The sequence below is a fragment of the Phyllostomus discolor genome, chromosome 10 (assembly GCF_004126475.2).
Source record: "Phyllostomus discolor isolate MPI-MPIP mPhyDis1 chromosome 10, mPhyDis1.pri.v3, whole genome shotgun sequence".
Lineage (NCBI taxonomy): Eukaryota > Metazoa > Chordata > Mammalia > Chiroptera > Phyllostomidae > Phyllostomus > Phyllostomus discolor.
Genome location: NC_040912.2, coordinates 35,539,115 through 35,559,565, shown reverse-complemented (window position 1 = coordinate 35,559,565; position 20,451 = coordinate 35,539,115). Strand labels below are relative to the sequence as shown.

The window sequence follows — 20,451 nt, the reverse complement described above, 5'->3', positions numbered from 1 at the left end:
TCTTCATTCTACTCTGGTTGAATGTTTATTTCTTCCTTGCACTCCAAATCGTTGATTTGAGTCCCTGTTTCCTTCCCTTTACAGTTGGTTCCCTATATATTTTTCTTTATTTCACTTTGCATAGCCTTCACTTTTTTCTCTATTTTGTGACCATACTCAACCATTTCTGTGAGCATACCAAAAACACTGACTACCAGTGTTTTGAACTCTACATCTGATAGGTTGGCTATCTCTTCATCACTTAGTTCTATTTTTGGAACTTTGATCTGTTCTTTCATTTGGGCCATATTTTTTTGTCTCCACATGCCTGTTACATAGTAAGGGGAGGAGTCTTAGGTACTTGCCAGTGTGGGACAACCCACAGTTCTGCCTTGTGGTTCTGTATGTGCTATAAGGGTCAGAGAGGGAACAATGTCACTTGCACAGCTCTTGGCTAGCTTTCCCCTCTACCTCCCTACCCACTTCCCCTCTATCCACAAGCAAATTGAGCTGTTCTGATGCTGATTCCCAGGTGGATGGGTTTGTGTACATTCTAGTACCCTGTGGGTCTCTCAACAAACTCTCCTGTGAGACCGGGAGTTTCTCCTGCCACCACAACCCCCAGAGGTTTTGAGGCTTTATTTCCCTGAGCTGGAACCTTAGGTTGCATAGTCAGTCTTGCTCCTCAGTTGTTCCTCCAGGTTTATCCTCATGCAAATGTGGTACCACCTGGTCCACCAGTCTCCATTCATCCTCTCCCCACTGGCTGCCCATCTCTGCCCCTCCTACCAGTCTGAATGAATGTTTCTTTAACTCTTTGGTTTTCAGACTTCCATACAGTTCAATTTTCTGGCAGTTCTGGTTATTTTTGTTTTTAAATTTGTTGTTGTCCTTCTTTTAGTTGTGTAAGGAGGCAAAGTATATCTACCTATGCCTCCATCTTGGCCAAAAGTCTCAGGCAGTTTCTCTTAAAGGGCCTTCACATAGATTTACTCTGTCTCACTCCTTCTGAGCTACAGTGATGGGGCAGCTTGAAAGGCAACAGGGACGTACAGGGAGTAACAAAATTGTCTGGCTCTGGGGTAGGAGCTCAGGGCAGCTTTTTCCCTGAGAGAAGTGCTGGCAGAGACCATTGTTCCTTTGATAAGCCTTCCCCTCAAAGAGCCTGAAGGTGGGTACCATATTTGGTGATTCCCTGAGGCCCCATCCCACCCACCTTTCAGGCTCACCCAAGCTGTTTCCAATGGCTTTTCTATAGGAATGGCCTGTCTTGGCTCATGCTTCAGATTTCAAAAAAAAAAAATCTCAAATAAGCAACAGCTGGCCTCAGTATGTCTTCTACCTCTCGCTAAGTGGTCCCAATCCTGGCATTAGCAGCAGCTAGCTTTGGTAAACAGCTTGGCTTCCTCTGGGCATCTGTAAGCCCAGCACAAATAGCAGCCACCTGCATATTACTTTTTAGCTCATGCCAGGTGGCCCCAGGCATAACATAGATAGTGTCTGATCTTGGCCTGTACCTCCAGCTGTACCTCCAGGAAGGCCCCAGAGTCAATGCCTCCAGTGTACAGCTTCAAAGTACTTCAAAGTATCACCACCCAACCATCTCCACAAGTGACACACTCAAGAGGTAGACTGAGAGGGCATCCAAGCCCTGATGAAGCAAGTCCTGCTTTGTGGGGTGGGCTCCTGCACAGCTGAGATTCCATAGTGGTCAGAGACTTGTGGTTGCAGCCAGTCCTTATAGCTGATAAGCCTGGGGGTAAATCCCTCCCACTGATGTGCCAGCAGCAATCAAGGCTCAACTACAACAAGAGGGTACACACAGCCCACATTGGGGGGCACACCTCAAATACCCAGCCTGGGTGATTGGGGAAGCTGTGTCACTGAACACTACAGAATACCTACTACATTATGCCAGTCTACCAAACCTGGAAGACATAGCAACTCTACCTAATACACAGAAACAAACACAGGGAGACTGCCAAAATGAGGAGACAAAGAAACATGGCCCAAATAAAAGAACAGAACAAAACTCAAGAAAAGGAGCTAAGTAAAATGCCCTGGCCAGGTGGCTCAGTTGGTTGGAGCATCATCCTATACACCAAAAGGTCATGGGATCAATTTCTGGTCAGGGCACATACCTAGGTTTTAGTTTCAATCCCCAATCAGGGCATGTGTGGGAGGCAGCTAATCAATGTTTCTCTCTCACATCAATTTCTCTCGCTCATGAATAAACATCTATGGGTGTGAATTTAAAAAAAAAAGAACTAAGCAAAATGGAGACAAGCAATCTACTAGGTGCAGAGTTCAAAACATCGGTTATAAAGAATTTGGTGAGAACCTCAACAGCATAAAAAAGGACCAGTCAGAAATAAAGCATACACTAACTGAAGTGAAGAAGAATTTACAGGGAATCAACAGATGAAGCTGAGAATCCGCTTGTGGTTTAAAATATAAGGAAGCAAAAAAACACCCAATTGGAACTGCAAAAAGAAAAAAAGAATGAAAAAATGGGGACAGTACTTTAAAGAGCCCCTGTGACAACTTCAAGTGTACCAACATTTGCATTATGGGGGTGCCAAAATGAGAAGAGAGCAAGAAATTGCAAACCTATTTGAAAAAATGGCAGAAAACTTCCCTAACTTGGTGAAGGAAATATACACAGAAATCCAGGAGGCACAGAGAGTCCCAAACAAGTTAGACCCAAAGAAGACCACACCAAGACACATCACAATTAAAATACAAAAGATTAAAGACAAAGAGAGAATCTTAAAAGCTGCAAGAGAATATCAGTTAGTTCCTTACAAGGGAGCTCCCATAAGACTGTCAGCTGATTTCTCAAAAAGAAACTTTGTAGGCTAGAAGGGATTGGCAAGAAATATTCAAAGTGATGAAAAGTAAGGACCTATAACCAAGATTACTTTACACAGCAAAGCTATCATTTAGAATCAAATGATAGATAAAGAACTATGAAAAAATATGAAAAAGCTAAAGGAATTCATCACCACCGAAGTATTCTTACATGAAATGTTAAAAGGTCTTCTTTAAGAACAAAAAAAGACAAGAACCACGCGTTTTGGCTGAGTGGGGACTCCCTCCGCCCTGGGAGAGAGAACCATGCAGTCCTTAGCAGAGTGGGGACCCCCGCAGCTTTAGAAGGGGGAACCACCACTAGGCTTTAGGAGAGATCCCGGCGACACAGCTCATGGTGCCAGGAACCAAGGGAGGCCTACTAGCCAAGATGGGTTACTGGGAAGAACTGGGGGCTGCCTGAGCCATGGACTTCTATTTCTTTTCCTGAGATATGGTACCCCAGACTGGGCAGAGGAGGGAAGGAAGGACTGTGTGTGTTTATTGGTGTTTTAAGGGACTTTGGGATTTTTTATGAAGACATTAGGTCACTACTTTAAGTCTGTATAGCATTAAATAAACATTTCCTTTCCTTTTTTACAAAAAAAAAGAATAAAAAAGATAAAACCTATAAACAACAAAATGGCAATAAGTACATATATACCAACAATTGACTCTAAAAAAAAAAACAAAATAAACAAACAAGCAGAACAGAAAGAGAAGCATAGATACAGAGAACATTTTGATGGTTGCCAGATGGGAGAGGGGTTGGTGGGATGGGTGTGAAAGGTGAAGGAATTAAGAAGTCCAAATTGGTTGTTTCAAAATGCCCATGGGGGTGCAAAGTACAGCATTGGGAATATAGTCCACAACATTCTAATAACTATGTATGGTGTCAGATGGGTCCGAGGTTGATCAGGACCATCACCTGATGGTTATGTAATGTCCAATCACTGGGGTGTATACCTAAAGCTCATATAATAATGTAAGCCAACTTAAAAAATAAAAATGATTTTAAAATTGAATAAAATAAAACCCACTTAAGATCCAAAAAATCTGCAAAATAAATAATCTACATACTGAACAATTAATAATTGTGAAAAATAAAAATCAGGAGACATTAAAGTGTCACTCATGCCATGAAAGCAATCTTTATTTAAGCTGACAGTTCTTCTGAGTCCATGAAATTGCTTACTTTCTTTTAGCATTCTCACACAAATTGAACTGTATTAAACAGATCTAGAGTGTGGACAGCTGTTGCCTCAATGCCAATCCAGTTAAATGAACTATATTACATATTCTGTAGGTCAGGCTACACCTCAGTGATTTCACCAACATTTATTAGAAACTCAAGAGTTAGAAATAGATCATACAAATTATCTATCCTGGCCCCATTGCCTTACAGAGAAAGAAACTATAACTTACAGGTTAGATGACTAAATCTAGATCACCCAAATAATTCATTGGTTATAAAGAACTGTAACCCAGTAAAGTTTCTAATCCAGCTCTCAAAGAAGTTAAGGCAAAATAGTATGAATAAATACAAGTATACAAACCATATAACTATATATTGCTTAAAAAAATTTTAAGGGATTAACACACTCAGGCAAACAGGGTAAAAATGTGTTATTGAGGAGACTGGGAAGTATTGAGATGGAACAAGGACCTCCAAATAGGCACTCAGCACATCACTACAACAAAAATCTAAAGATTCTTCTGTCCTCTTTCTGCTTTGCATCCACAGAGATTATGCTATAAAATATTAAGATTCTAGAGTTTTGCTTCCTCATAATAAATAGAAATGTAAATAATTATTTAGAAATAATAATACCTGGGGACGGAAATCATACCAGCTCCCAGTTTAGTAGGATTGCATCTCATTTTCACAGCAGTTGACCGGCCATTAATACAAGATGTTGCAGTTGTAGAAGACCTATTAAAAATAAATTATCATTTTACAAAATACATATGACACAGATTACAAAGATAAAAATATCCTGCATATAACTTCTATGCTATAAAAACAAATGAAAAAGAAAAATGTATCAAAGTTCGCTAATTTAGCATTTTCTTGCATGCTAATTGATTTTATTATTTTTAATTCAATCTTTATTATATTTTTCATTATCATTTAGCCCCCTTATACTCCCCTCTGCCCAGCAACCACCACACTGTTGTCCATGTCCATGAGCCCTTTTTCTTTTTTGCTCAATCCCTCCACCCCCTAAACCCCCTACCACTAGCTGTTATACAAATGATGTCATTTGCTTGGAAAAGTTGACTATTTCCCCAGGTAAAGTGATAAGCTACAATAAAGGTCTTTAGTAAAGCTTTTAGAATTATAATCAAAAGAAATTTTAAAGGAAAAATGTCATACCCACTCAGGATGATGTTTTGATGTATAAATTACAAATAAGTACTGCCTACACGAAAGAGTCTACTGCCTAATTTAAAATATCATATATATGAGAGAAATTATATAAGGCCTTCAAACTATTCCATGTGTCCTACTTCTTACTAAGCCTTTTTATTTAATAACCAATTACGGCTTATTCATTATAAACTACTATACCAGCACCCTGAAGTGACATTTATTTATTTTAAAAAATGTGAAGGGAAACAGCATCTTCACTTACTTATAAAAGAAATGCACATCTGGTATTCGGCTTGGTGAGACTGGGAACATATCTTCTTTTATATTAATATTTTGCAATGTGTTTTCAATTGTCACTCCTAGATAACAAAAAAAAAAATATTATTGAGCCATATGGGAAAATTAAGTTTATTTAGTCTCTGTATATCTGAATAAAAAATAGCTTTACTTTGACACTGTCACTTTACAAGAAATATTGTATTAAATTAACGTATTCATGGTAAGAATAAGAAACTTTCCAAAGTCTCTGACAAAAACAAACGATTCTACTCCTTAGCTTTGTAATTTTGTTTAAGTCATTTTACTTCCCTGGGTCTTTATGTCCTGAATTTTTATTTTATTAAAATATGTTTTATTGATTATGCTATTACAGTTGTCCCAATTTTTCCACATCCCCCCACTACCCAGTACCCCCATTCCCTCCAGCAATCCCTTCTTAGTTCATGTCCATGTGTCAGGCATACAAGTTCTTTGGCTACTCCATTTCCTATGCTGTTCTTAACATCCACCTATCTATTTTGTACCTACCAATTTGTGCTTCTTAATTCCTGTACCTTTTCTCCCATTCTCTCCATTTCCCCTGTCAGCTAATAACCCTCAAATTGATCTCCATATCTATGATTCTGTTCCTGTTGTGCTTGTTTGCTTAGTTTATTTTTTAGATTCACTTGTTGACAGTTATGAATTTATTGCTATTTTAATATTCATAGTTTTGATCTTTTTCTTATATAATTCCCTTTAACATTTCATATAATAATGGCTTGGTAATGATGAACTCTTCTAACTTTACCTTGTCTGGGAAGTACTTTATCTGCCCTTTATTCTAAATGATAGCTTTGCTGTATAGAGTAATCTAGGTTGTAGGTCTTTGCTTTTCATCACTTTAAATACTTCTTGCCAATCCCTGCTAGCCTGCAAAGTGTCTTCTGAGAAATCAGCTGACAGTCTTACGGGACCTCCTTTGTAGGTAACTATCTGCTTTTCTCTTGCTGCTTTTAATAGTCTCTCTTTATCTTGAAACTTTTGCATTTTGTGATGTGTCTTAGTGTGGTCTTCTTCGGGTCTGACTTGTTTGGAACTCTCTGTGCTTCCTGGACTTCTATGTCTATTTCCTTCACCAAATTAAGAAAGCTGTCTTTCATTAATTTTTCAAATAAGTTCTCAATTTCTTGCTCTTCTGCTCATTCTGGAACCCCTATGGTTCAGATGTTGGTACATTTAAAGATGTTCTAGAGGCTCCTTAGCCAAACCTCTGGGTTGGTTTTTTCATTCATTTTTCTTCTTGTTGTTCTGATTGAATGCTTTTTTCTTCCTTTTGTTCCAAATCATTGATTGAAACCCAGCTTCATCACCTCCACTGTTGGTTCCCAGTAGATTTTTCATTATTTCACTTAATGTAACCTTCATTTCTGCATGGGTCTTTTTTATGCTGTTGTAATACCAGTGATTTCTTTGAGCATCCTGATATCCAGTGTTTCAAACTCTGCATCTGATAGGTTGCTTATCTCCATTTGGTTTAGTTCTTTTCTTGGAGTTTTGTTCTGTTCTTTCATTTGGGCCATGTTTCTTTGTCTCCTCAATTTGGCAGCCTCCCTGTGTTTGTTTCTGTGCATTAGATAGCTGCTTTGACTGCTGTCATAGTAGCATGGCCTGTTGTAGAAAAGCACACCTGTAAGTTGTATGGTGCGGAGCCTTAGGTAATCATCAGGGTGGGGCAACCTGTTTCACTGCTTTGTGGCTCTGTGTGGGAGATAACTTAGAGAGAGGACAATGCTGCTGCCTGGCCTCCGGAGATTTCCCTGGGAGGAAGTTGCCTCCCAGCACTATCCCCGTTGCCAATCACTTTGTTTTCTCCCTGTATGTCACTGGAGCCCTTCCAGCTGTTGCCCTGGTGCTGAATCCCAAATGTGGTGGATCTGCATAAGTCCTAAGACTATTACAGGCCCTTTAAGAGGAATCTTCTCAGAAAGCTGCAGTTTATTCCACCACCACAACCTCTACTGGTTTTTATAGCTAGAAGTTATGGAGATTTATCTTCCAGGCACTGGAACCCGGGACTGGGTGGGCTGGTTTGGGGCTGGGATCCTTTTGTCCCAAGATATCCCTCCTGACTTTTAATCTGAATGTGGGACTGCCTTTTCCATGTGTCTTCACCTGTCTACACCACTCTACCTCTCCCCACCTCTCTGCCTCTCCCACCCTCCTACCCATCTGGATGAATGTGGCTTTTTTAAACCCTTGGTTGTTGTATTTCCATACAGCTTAATTTTCTGATGAATGTAGGTGATATTTGTTCTGTAGTCTGGTTGTAATTTTTGCTGTAGTTTTGCAAGGAGGCAAAGCATGGTTACCTATACCTCCATCTTGACCGGAAGTCCAGCTGTTCATTTTTATTCTACTGAAAGTCACCCTTGACTGCTTCGAGGTCATACAGGAGGAACCTCTGACAGTGTAGCAGGAGAAGGGCTAGCAAAAGAGACAGGGCACTGGGGACCAGTAAAAGACTCTTAGACAGAGGTGCCTTGTGAAGCCCACTGGAGCTGATGCTGCAGAACATGATTCCACCTGACCTGGAGTCCCTGTGGGGGTACTAGGGAGTGGGGAAAACAGAGGCAGAGGGACTGATGACCACACAGGTGTACTTCAGTGGGGCAGCAAATCTAGCAATGGATTCCACTTCAGGGGTCTCCTGTGCTGAATCTTTAAAATACATGAAATATTTAGAGGATATCTAAAGTCTCTTCTAGTTCTAACATTTGAACAATGAGTACTATTATAATACTCAGCCCCTGGTGAGTTTTGTCGAACGAGTTGGTCTACTTGGCTAATATAGCTTTTTGTTCACATTCATTATAGGCATTATTTGACAAAAAAAAATCCTTGTGTCCTAATAATTTCAAAAAATAACTCCAAAAATTGCTTAATCTCAATGTAAGGCATTTTCCCCTGGCAAAATGATGACAGGGCTAAAATGCAAGGAATAATAGCACCTTTTGCTTCCAACACAGAGTTTGGATGCTGATTGCAAGCTTGGCAACTGACCTTAGTGCTGAAAACTAGAGCTGAATTCCTCTGGAATTTATAGCAATGATTCCTAAATCTGGCTGCATATTAGAATCATCTACGGAGCTTGTTAAATTTTTGGATTGTTATATGCCTTATTCAGTTACTAATCCCGACCCCAGAAGTCTAATGAACTTGATCCCTAGGAATTACTAATCACGACCTGAATTCATCTTAAAACTTTCCTATGTTCTTGACACCACAGAGATAGACAAACAGATGAGGAATAAAACTCAGCACATTTGCCTTTGCTACTTGTCACCAGCTTACTTCTGATAGGAAAAAAGATGATGAACTCCAATGGCAGATACTATGATTTAGGTTTAAGTCATGTCTGTTTACTGTTCTTTTGTTTATAGTTCTGGTCATAAATTATTTTGTCTCTTAAACTCCTAGAGAGTCTGATAGACAGGCTCTCAGAAAGCAAAACACATACTCATATGGGTTAACACATAAATTTAGAAGTTTCTTGTATTCATGGAGATTAATCAATAGACCTCACTTGTAAGGGTTTTTTTGACCATGCCACAAAGTGATGATTTAGAATCACCTGTAGGCTTTAATCATCTATGATAAGCACCAATGCAATGACAAGTTATCAGTACCATAATTTTTTTTAAAAAATTCATGCATGAAGATATGAACAAAATGAAACTTACCTAAAAATGTGTCTGCCAGAATGATGGATTGTGATGACAAGGCTGCTCGGAAACCCTTACTCTCAGAAGGAATAATAGTCGACTGGCATACAAATGCTCCAACCAGATTTGTGTAATCATCTGAGCCTGCCACCATTTCCTTCACTGTGAAGTCTGTTATATTGTTGGTACAGAGAGCCATCTTCTCCCCCTAGAAAAACAACATCATATAGAGGTTTTATTGAAGGTCACTCTCTAAACTGGACCTCAGCTAGCTAGTGACTCTAGAAGAGCAGTGGTTCTCTCCTCACTGCAGTTCTGATTTGTTAGATCTGATGAGGGGCCCAACCACCAGTAATTTTTAAAAGCTCTTGAGACAATTCCAATGTTCCGCCAGGGTTGAGAGCCACTAAAGTTATCATGAATACACTAATTCAAGGCTGCATTTCTCCTCCAACTACAAGCAACATTTGTGCTGGGTGAAAGCCATCTAACTTAAGGAAGGAAAAGTCATCTATGAACTCTTCAATTCACAGGATAACTATGCATGCAACGAGACCAGAATGCTGATGATGGTTTTAATGCCAAGGAGAAAGACTTGCTCTTCCTTATCCTTCACAGGCTGATGTGTGCCAAAAAGGCAATGCGAAGGCTAAAGAAGAAAGCATGAAAACCATATTGCTGCAAAGTCCTAGGACAACATCAAAATTCTAAAGTTTGTCACTACAAGTGTCTTTATTCACATACTCTTAGATTTAATGACATGTATCTGCTCAGCTACACAATAAATTGAAGGAAATACAAGGGTTTACTTTTTTAATTATTTGGAGGGTAGTGGGAAGATATAATTTATAAAAACTGGAGGACTCTTTAGACATAGTATGTTTAAATATACTACAGTTCTAAAGCTAAGGACTATAATTTGCTCTATAATTTCTGAGAAGGAATGTGCAAAGGAAAATAGGAACACTATTTTATTGGTCTTAGATATAGAATGTGCACAAGTGGGTATAAAGTAAAGAACAGATTTTGCTTTGTTACTGTAGCTGGCAATCATAACCTAAAATATTCTCCCTCCACCAAGCCTTCTCACCACCATACATGTACAGTATATTTTTACTGAGATTAAATTAAATTGTTGAGGCCAAAATGAGAGAAAAATGGGAAAGAGCATAGAGAAACTACAGAGGAAGGAAAGAGAAAAGCAATATTAAGCAGAAAGGAATGAGAATATAAAGGAAAAAAGAGAAAGAAAGCAGAGAAGAAAAGAGAAGAGAGAAGAAAAAACAGTTGTAATACAGGAATAAGACTAAGAAAAAGTATGATATATAATGGAATTCTCATTCACTGCTCGACATAGTATTAAACATAATAAGTACTTAATATATATGTACTTAGTGAGTAATTGACTAATGGATTGAATGAGTATGTAAAATTAGGACAGGACAAATGTCATACCATGCAAAATGTATAGAATTTTTTTGTTTGAAAACTTCTGTGGTCATCATATTCCTTTTTATTTCTTTGTACACAGGTTGCCACAACACCTCATAATGAAGACCACTAGCAATACAAGAGTCAATGTAGAAAGAGACACAGAGGAAAGGCCTTACATAGACATATACCTCCCAACCCCAACCTTTTCTGCCCTTAAAAATATTGAACATATAGTTCTGTAACTCTCCCCATTACCAGTGTCAATGAAGGTTCTGCTTCTTCTCACAAAAAATGAAATCCCATTATTTATTAGCAGAAGCTACCTGATCAACTGATAGTTGTTCCCTGCTTAACTCCTTTTTATTTTTACACAAACTGCCTCTTGGAAGTCTTTTTCTTTTTAAAACACAGAATTGACAATAGTATAAACAACAGTAAACCTTTCTCAAACTATAACTGCCTGCCTAAAATATAGGAGGGATAACAAGCCTCAGCCACCTTTATAAATATGAAAGAGCCTCAAAGCACTTCCACCATAGCTTAAGCTTTAGGGTTCAAGAGACTGGGGGTGAGTGCTTTGATGGACTGAGAACCTGTTGCGTGGGTCACCAGCCAGCAGTGATCACGGAACACTGCGGATGGCTCCATGAAACACAAGAAAAAACATACACAGAGACAGACTAGTTTCTGTGGAGAAGTAGGGACGGAATGGCCACCCCCTCTAGTGGGGAGCGCACAGATTTACCATCCAAACCTGCTTTTATTGGGCTCGTTTGGCTTGCATAATAATTCAAGTAAAGTACAGTACTCATTATGAGGAAGTAAAGACCCATAGAAAACAAGGAAGTCTGAGGGTCTATTTTGAGTCAGGGTCAAAAAGCTGTAAGACTTTGAGAATCAAACTAACTTCCTCCTTGGACCCTTCTCATTCATCTGAGAGCATTCTAAACAAAGGAGGTTTCACAGTAATTTACATGTTCCTTCTTAGGCCTGATCACCTGGGGAATCCACCCTTTTCAGCACAGAGCTGCACCACCCTGTCATTGTTTCAGGCTTAGGGGGAACATGGGAACTAAGGCAACCAAGAGATGAGATTTTCTCCCAGACAATGAGAACTCAGGCTATGTCAAAGCCGAGGAGCGAGGGTCCATCACCCCCTTTTGCTGCAGCCCCCAAAGTCCTTCTTTTGGGGGGCCTCCCACGTGATCGTGCCTGTCTTAGATCATTCCCCCCTTGGGGAATCTTACCCGTCTTTGGCTAATCGACAAAGCTTTGGGGGTCAGTTATGAAAGAAGCAGCAAAAGCAGTGCCCCTGCCAGGGAGATAAGCTTTTGTCTCCTTGCTGGCTTACGGTTCCAAGGGCGTTCCCTTAGCCTTGGCCTAGGCGGGGGTTACAGCTTCTGATACCATTCAGGGCGGTTCCCAACAAGAACCAGACAAAGTTGCCTCTGGTGGAGAAAGCTGCCAACCAGCGTGCTAGGAGGCAACAGAGGATGTAAGCAATCTAAGCTCAGTTTCTGACATTTGGTTGTTAGTTTCCATAGAGATTTTACTGAGCCATCAGCATAGAAAATGTCAATTCAATCTGAATTGAAACATAGCTCCATCTCCCCTTGACAGTCAATACTCACCTCATGCCCACATAAACTAATATTGAAGAAATGAAAATACTTTGTTCCTTTGGAGGTAAAGCTGGGGCCATTCATTAATGAGCCCACGCTGCTGAGGTTGCTGAAGTCATAGTGCAAACTCTGATTTTCTTTCTCATGGTAGAAAAAGCAGTCACTGTAGCAAACTGAGTGGTCCTTTGATTGAGATTAAGAAATGTTTAAAAATTAATAATATAGCAGAAAGGAAAGTATTATGAAAAAATAGGAAAGTACTATGAAAAAATATTTCCAAAAATCTAGGTTTAAAATATATTGCAGTAATTTCATCTTGGTTATAATATATTTTACTATAATAATACAGAGAATTTCAAAATGCTAATTAGATTTTCTTAGGCAAAATTTAAAAGATTCAGAAAGCAGTTATTCCAAGGTTAGTATCCTGTAGAAAGGTATTTTACTACATAGTTGAAATTCCCTATGTCTATTTAAATAAACAATAAGTACTAAAGTAAAACTACTTTCTCCTTCACCCATAATATAGCATTAACCTTTGCCCTTAAAATATTATAAGACACACTTGCTGTTCTCCATATCCTCCTATAGCCAACCTATAGAGGCTGTTTACTTGCTCTGCTTTAACAGAACACACATGAAATCAATTTTTATATTTTTGGAAAGCATTTTTATTTGAGTGCTGTTCTTAATATTTTATGTTCCCGGAAACTAGCACTTACATGGAATATATTAAGTGTTTGGTAAATGTAAAAGGAGAGAAAACAAGAAACGGAATGAAGAAGTCATTTACACACATAACTAACAACCTCATAGCTCCTGAAGAAACATTACAGCGAACTTCTGAGTTTCCCTGTTAAAATGTGCTTTCCTGGAGATGATGAAATATAATATACTCACTTACCCGAGTGCTTCTACTCCCAGGCCCACATGGAATACAAGCCTCCTTGCCATAGACCTGATGTATGGACAGGTAGGTGTCAGGTGGACAATCCTTGCACTGGTTGGTTTCCTTCTCAATGTAGTGGCCTGGGGGGCAGGGGACACACGATGAGCCCGACTGTTCAGAACCGAGGGCACAGGCACGGCATGAGGACGCCACCCCATCAACTGCATTAGTGGCAGTGATAGAATAAATCTTCACCATGTCATTGATGAACCGTCTATTCTAAAAAGAGAGCAGAAAGTAATGACTTCTGCTTTGGGGCTTAATTGGACAACCAGATTGTTTCATGTTGATCACCAAAATAAGCAGAGTGTTCCAGCCTTTTAGTTTATAGATGACAATAGATTAATTTTTCGGTTCTTTTCTTTGAAAAAAATCAAATCTTCACATTAGAAGTGAAATTCTACAGTCATGGAGTTCCAAGAGTTTTGTTACAATCATCATAAGAGATTTCAAAATTGGTACTAACTGGACATACTTGATAGACTTTGTATCTGAAAGAACTAGTATGGTTTAACAGAGGAGCAACTTTATCTCTCATCATCACTCACTCAGATGAGAGCCCAAACTAATGCTACAATAGGAATCTGACAATGGCAGGGTAGGAGCCTTGGAAGACTAAGGCTCTGGCCCTTACCCTAACACCAGCTCTGCAACACTGATGCAGTCACATGACTTCTCCAGGCCTTATTCTCTCTCCCTCTCTAGTGCTTGCCCTGACCAGCATTCTCTGATTTCTACTGAAAGGATTTGGAACAGAGAACAAGAATCTGTGACTTACTATACCTTTCCTTGTTGAGATACTGGGTCAATTAAGATCTTGTTTTCACCAAATAGTGGGCATCACCCTATCAGTACAGGACAGCATTACCCTGACTACTTAATGCTTTTTGTTTGGAGCAAAGGCAAAAGGAAGGCAAGGAGGCATCCCATAGCACGTTCATGCCATTCATTATGGCAATCTGAGCACTCGTAAAGAAAAGGTGAAGTCAGGTAAAATATGAGTAGTGGGTTCCCCAGTGAAAGACTCAAGAGAAAAGAGAAAATGCTCTATCTGCCACCACAGCTTTAAGGCGACTTCTGAACAAGTGGTTTTCCTTGTTCTCTGCTTGAGAAGATCACATATGGAGATTCACAAAAATAACAGTCCTGCTACCATTGAAACATACAATGGAATTTACTAAGGGGAGGATTAAAGTCTATGCTAGCAGGGAAAGTAATAGAAAGTAAATAACTCTCTGTGTTAACCCCAACCAAGTGTCCATACACATCCTCCAGGCTATAAAAGGAGACATTACTGTGATGAAATTATAAACCAACATCTGTTAATGGCCCCTGGACAAACGTCTGATCATTTAGGTGAAGAGAAAGAAAGTCACCAGCCTTCTCAGAGTCTCAGAGAGCTTTTCAGATAACTACAAAATGAAATGTTCTTTCTCTTAAGCTTTCAGTAACTATAATTGTCCACAGTTTAGGACAATTTAAAGATTCATTATATTATTCCATTTCATACATTCTTGCTCTAAAAAAAAAACATTTTTGTACCAAACTATTTCATAATCAAATGCTTGATTCCACATTGGTAAAAAGCTATCTTTTCCTCCAGGAGATCTGAGTGATCAAGTTCTATGAATCTCCACTGGAGGCAATAACTTTGTATTTAAAAAAAAAAAAAAACTTGCCTGGCTGGCATAGCTCAGTGGATTGAGTGCGGGCTGCGAACCAATGTCGCTGGTTCGATTCCCAGCCAGGGTACATGCCTGGGTTGCAGGCCATAACCCCCAGCAACCACACATTGATGTTTCTCTCTCTCTCCCTCTCTCTCTCTCTCTCTTTCTCTCTCTCTCCCTCCCCCGTCCCTCCCTCCCGTCCCTCTCTAAAAATAAATAAATAAACTCTTTAAAAAAAACAAACTAGCCCTGGCTGGCGTAGCTCAGTGGATTGAGCGCGGGCTGGGAACCAAAGTGTTCCAGGTTCAATTCCCAGCCAGGGTACATTCCTGGGTTGCAGGCCAGAACCCCCAGCAACCGCACATTGATATGTCTCTCTCTCTCTCTCTCTCTCTCTCTCTCTCTCTCTCTCTCTTTCTCTCTCTCTCTCCCTCCCTTCCCTCCCTAAAAATAAATAAATAAAATCTTAAAAAAAAAAAAAACTTGGAACTTACATCTTGACCCTGGTTAGTTCTCTGGAATGCCCACGTAAATGTAAAAGTTGCATTCTTGAAGATGATGTGGGTGTAAGCTTGTTTTTCTTTGGTTCCACCCCATGATTCCACCACGTTGGTACTTTTTCTATTAATATCCTAAAATATATATACAAAAAGGGCACAAACTCAGTATTAATATATATGTGTATGCATTACAAATATGTGTTTATATTTATAGCATACCCTGGAGGGTTTGTAAATATTTATCTGCAGAACATTTAACCCTAGAATTCTTGAAACTTCCCTTAAAGTCTACACAAGCACTCACTAGCTTAGTAAGTGCAATATACCAACCACATTGGCAATATAACCTGAAAGAGGTCTCAAATCATAGTATGGTTAAGGGGGATTTGTATGTGTGTGTGTGTCTAGCTTGGAGAAATACACTTAGGAGGAGAAATATAATTCCTTAAACTTCTCACAGTAAACTTCATAAAATGACAATGCTTTCTAGTTTCCTCTTTTTCCCTGGGACATTCTGATAGGCAGCCCTCACACAGACATTGTAAGTTCTCCATGATTTATACTTGCTACTTCCAGGGTTATCCAACTTCAGGTTAATCAGAATGTTATTTTATGTTCATGAAATATTCTTTTGCTTACACTTTAAATTCAATAGAATAAATTCATATAATATTTTATCTGATTTCCTTAGATAAATTCAATATTTAGAATACTATATAAATATATGTCATTTCAACCAATACATTGTCATTAACATGGTTAGTTGTTAAAGCAAATATAATAAACCAACCAAATAATGTAATACTCATCTAATTTACTTGAAATGAAAACCAAGACCAACCCTGAATTTTCCCATTAGCCTTCCCTTTAGAACACCTAATACATGACTTAAGAACCTGGATGGGCCTCTGTTAATTATCTTGGGGGTTGACAATATGGTGACATGAACTCAAGACGCATCTGTTTCTTCCTATGATGTAAACATAGGAGTCAAACATGTTATAAAGCAGTCAAATATGTTATAAAGAGGTGCATGCTGAGTTCAGAGAGAAATAAGAGAATATACCTGTCATGTACGACAGAATTCCCCACGTCACCCAACAACCAAATCATCACACATGCCACTTCCTAAAAGGAGTCCGTATACACAGATAGTGCTCTGCTAAATACAACTTTCCTGGATGTTTATTCCAATAATAAGTGGAATTTATTGCTTTACTGCAACTAACACCACTTAATATTTGTAAAATGCTAGACAATTTCAAAAGCATTTTTATATGCTACTTAATTGATATCTCAAAAAATCTTGCAAGAAGACCAAATCACACAGAAAGACAACTAACAGATTCTGCAATGAGCTACAATTCTAGTATGGATTTACCAAAACAAATAATTGTAATACCTAACCTCAGGAGTGCTTGGTCAAATAAGAAAGACAAAAAAGTGAATACATTCACATAATTAAAATAAGATTTTCTCAAAGGCTTTTAGGAGCACAACGGAAAGAGTTGTTAATTTTGCATTAGGGAATAGAAAATCTTTCTAAAAGTGTGAAGTCTGAGCTGCCCTTGCAGTATGAATGGAAGCTCACCAGACAAAAGGGCAGAATGAAGAATGCCATTCTAACCCAGAGTGCCAAGGCAAGAGAAATGAAAGAATACAGGGTATTCCACTAACAAATTTGAGGTGCTTGATGAGGGGTGAACACTCACAGTAGGTTTGGTAACAGAGGGTGGCAAAGACCATCTAGATGCCATGCTAAAGAATCTCAGGCTTTGGCCAGGTTGTTCAATGGTTAGAGCATCATCCAAATATGCTAAGTTTGCAGGTTTGATCCAGGGGCAGGACACATAAAGAATCAACCAATGAATGCATAAATAAGTGGAATAACAAATCAATCTCTCTCTCTCTCTCTCTCTCTCTCTCGGTCTCCCCCCCTCACCCCGCTTTTCCCCTTTCTCTCTAAAATCAATTAAAAAATTAAGTGTATTTATAGACTATTGGTTCTCAATATTCAGCCTCAGAACTACCCTCAGGGCTTGCTAAACACAGAGAATGATGGGCCCCATCACCAGAGTTTCTCATTAAGACAAGGGTGGGGCTGAGAAACTTGCATCTCTAACAAGTTCTCAGGTGATACCTGGTCCAGGGACCACACTTCAAGAACCACTACCATAGCAATAAAAAGCTACAAAGGGTAAGGGGGTAGATTTGATGTGGATGCCTCTACTATTGTTTTTATGTTTCTAAAGATATTCCGACAGAAGCATGGATGGAGAATGGAGATAAGAAGGCTGGATAGGAGACTACTGTTAAAAGATGATAGGAATCTAAATTTCAGCAATGGTTCTGAGAGTGAAGAAGGACTCACAGATCAAAGAAATAGGGAGACAGAGCTTGGAAAATTGAACATTTAATGGTTATTTGAGGCATAATATAGATGGATATGTTGAAGATTATTCATATTCTCCTTTTACACTACAATGTCTTTTTTTTTCCAGAACAAAATAGTCTGCCTTCATTTGAGCTTTTAGTAAGCACAAATATCTGAAGTTCCATGTATCTTGTATGTCACAGAGGGAATTGTTAATGGACTGTTAACTAGCTATTAAAGAATCTTAAGAAAAACAAAATAAATCATGTCTATAAAATCACTGCTTAATTATCATACTAAAATCTTAGCCAACAACCTTCTAATATCCACATGAAGTCCAGTAAAATTTTAAGCTAAGAGTTGATAGGACATCTAGAAAAAGGGCAAAATGATGACATGTACATAGTAAAGTCCTTTGTCTACACTGATTAAATTTAATGAGGAAGTGTTTTCTTTCTTCCAAGTGTCTACAACATTACTTTCTCCCCTTATTAATACATGTCTCCCACTCCCACCCCTGCCCCACCACCGATGGCTTGAACTGCTGAGTGGTTATTAGAGGAAAATTTTCATCCTGCTGATGGCATACTTTTATGAAGAAATTTTCTACCAGATTAATATTCTCCAACTTCTGTCAGTTGCCCAGGCCCCTCTATCAGCCTCCCCATTAGGAACAAATGCTTTCTTTGTGGGTGTCATTGCACAATTCTTAGTGACTTCTTTAGACATTTTTTAATATTTTTGGAAGGCCATAAGCATGGAAAGAAAAATAGGATTCTTATCCCAACTTGCATAAATAAATTCACACTTGAAAGAGAATGCTAAGCTTCCAGATTTCTAAGTCTGCCTTTGAAAGGCACTCTTTCACTTACCACCATGAAGTACAGCACACAGTCGGCAGAACAGAGTGTCTCAAAGACAAATGTTATTCTTCCCAGTTCAGAACCCATGGCTCCCGTCATAGAGGTTGGTGGTCTGTTTGACAGATTAAGTTTACAACATTAGAACATGTTCTGGAACAAAATTGTCACTTCTTTCTTTAAGCTGAAAGCCATGCTCTTCTCTTCCCTTAATCCACTGCACCCCTCCACCCAACTCCCTCCTCACTTGGTCTGTGCATGGCCACACACTTTGTTCTAAATGGAGTCTCCACAACAACATTGCTATGCTTCACTCTCCTGGTAAAAATGCTACCATCCATTCTGAAGCGACAAAAATATACCTACTGGGAAATTTCAACATTAGGGACTAAAGCAAAATGATTTTTAAAATGTGTAGCATACTGCTTTACAGATAAAACCAAGAAAAAATAAATATGCAAACCATAAGACACTACTTCATGAACCATCCAAGAAGCATGACTGTTGTAACATTTTGATAAAACATTGAAAACTTTCAGGTGGATCTAACTAATACATAATTAATAGTTATAGTTTCTCAATCACTGATTCAATAGATATTCTTATCTATATTGTCCTACTTGTTATTTGCTAAGGGTATCACAATATTGCTATATTTTATAAAGGCAGTCTTATTCCATCTATTCCTATAGGGAAACAGGCATGAGGATTCTTACAGAAGGAAATCAGAATTGGTTTTCCTTACTTAAATCCTGGGATATGCAAGTTTAAAATGAGGTAATCATTATCAGAACCTCCAGCCCCACTCTGGATATGATCTCCAGCCACCTCCCAGCCTGGAAATGATAAAGGTTATCTTTATTAGTAAAAGTTCCATTAATGATTACTAACAAATTTTTTAAGTAAGTTTAAGGAAAGACCATTAGTGTTTATGTTCAAAGTTAGAAATACTCCAAAAGAATTTCCTGTTTTTAAATTTCATCTACAATTGTACATAGAGGTTAGGATTGGGAAATATTGGGAATATATTAAAATATATTGCTATATTTTATAAAGGCTACATACCAATAAAGGCATTCCATATGATTCCCCAGAAATAATCAAATAATGTATTTTTTGCATAAAACTTATTTAATGAGAGTGCTAACAACAGTTTTCTCAATGAGGCATGATTACCTTTTTTGAACTAAAACAGATGGTCTTTATGCATTCTAATACAATAAGGAGGAAGATCCTAGTTTCCTGGTACCAATGGGAAATAGAAACCTTTAATTACTTAGTGAAGAAGATTTGAGATGTGGAGTTATTTCTTATAGTTTACTATGCTGTTGTTCCCAATTTTAACCCTTGTTCTGCATCCATTCATTTATTCATTCACTCAACGGGCATATCCTGAGTGATAAGAACCATGCTATGCACCTAGGGATAGAAGGCAAGACTGCGTTCTCCCTCACTGAAGAACCAGCAGAATATGGGAGAGACACACAAACAATTGTCATCAATGTGGGGTGATACAGATGCACATAGAAGGTGTTGGGGGGTGGTCTGTACTTGGCATAAAAACAATCAACATACCATACACTGCAATGGCCACGATATAATGAGGAAAAGAGAAGCATCCCCCACACACTATCAAGCAAGGTTATTAATTCATGGCAATGGTTTGGCATTGACACTTCCATCTCCAAAAGATGTCAGTATCTGCTATTTCAATGAGCATAAAGGAGAAAGCCAGGAAGGGATTAGTATCAGTGCTAGAGTAGTGATTTGGCAGTCTTTGAAATGTTATAATCAGCAGTTTATAGAAAGATGATATGTTAAATGTACATAAATGAAACTAGTCCTAAAAAATAATATGC

At 38.6% G+C, this 20,451-nt stretch overlaps 1 protein-coding gene across 3 annotated transcripts in view; it reads right to left on the bottom strand.

Moving 5' to 3' along the window:
• ELAPOR2 (endosome-lysosome associated apoptosis and autophagy regulator family member 2) overlaps window positions 1-20,451 on the bottom strand; it is a 184,453-nt gene that overhangs the window by 30,100 nt on the left and 133,902 nt on the right. For all 3 annotated transcript variants that reach the window (XM_028526179.2, XM_036010671.1, XM_036010672.1), the window contains 8 exons: window positions 19,338-19,428; window positions 18,605-18,707; window positions 15,353-15,490; window positions 13,147-13,410; window positions 12,252-12,425; window positions 9,205-9,394; window positions 5,466-5,562; window positions 4,661-4,762 (listed from right to left, as the gene is read on the bottom strand). In XM_028526179.2, the coding sequence (XP_028381980.1) occupies window positions 4,661-4,762; window positions 5,466-5,562; window positions 9,205-9,394; window positions 12,252-12,425; window positions 13,147-13,410; window positions 15,353-15,490; window positions 18,605-18,707; window positions 19,338-19,428 (1,159 nt within the window). The remainder of the gene's footprint in view (window positions 1-4,660; window positions 4,763-5,465; window positions 5,563-9,204; window positions 9,395-12,251; window positions 12,426-13,146; window positions 13,411-15,352; window positions 15,491-18,604; window positions 18,708-19,337; window positions 19,429-20,451) is intronic.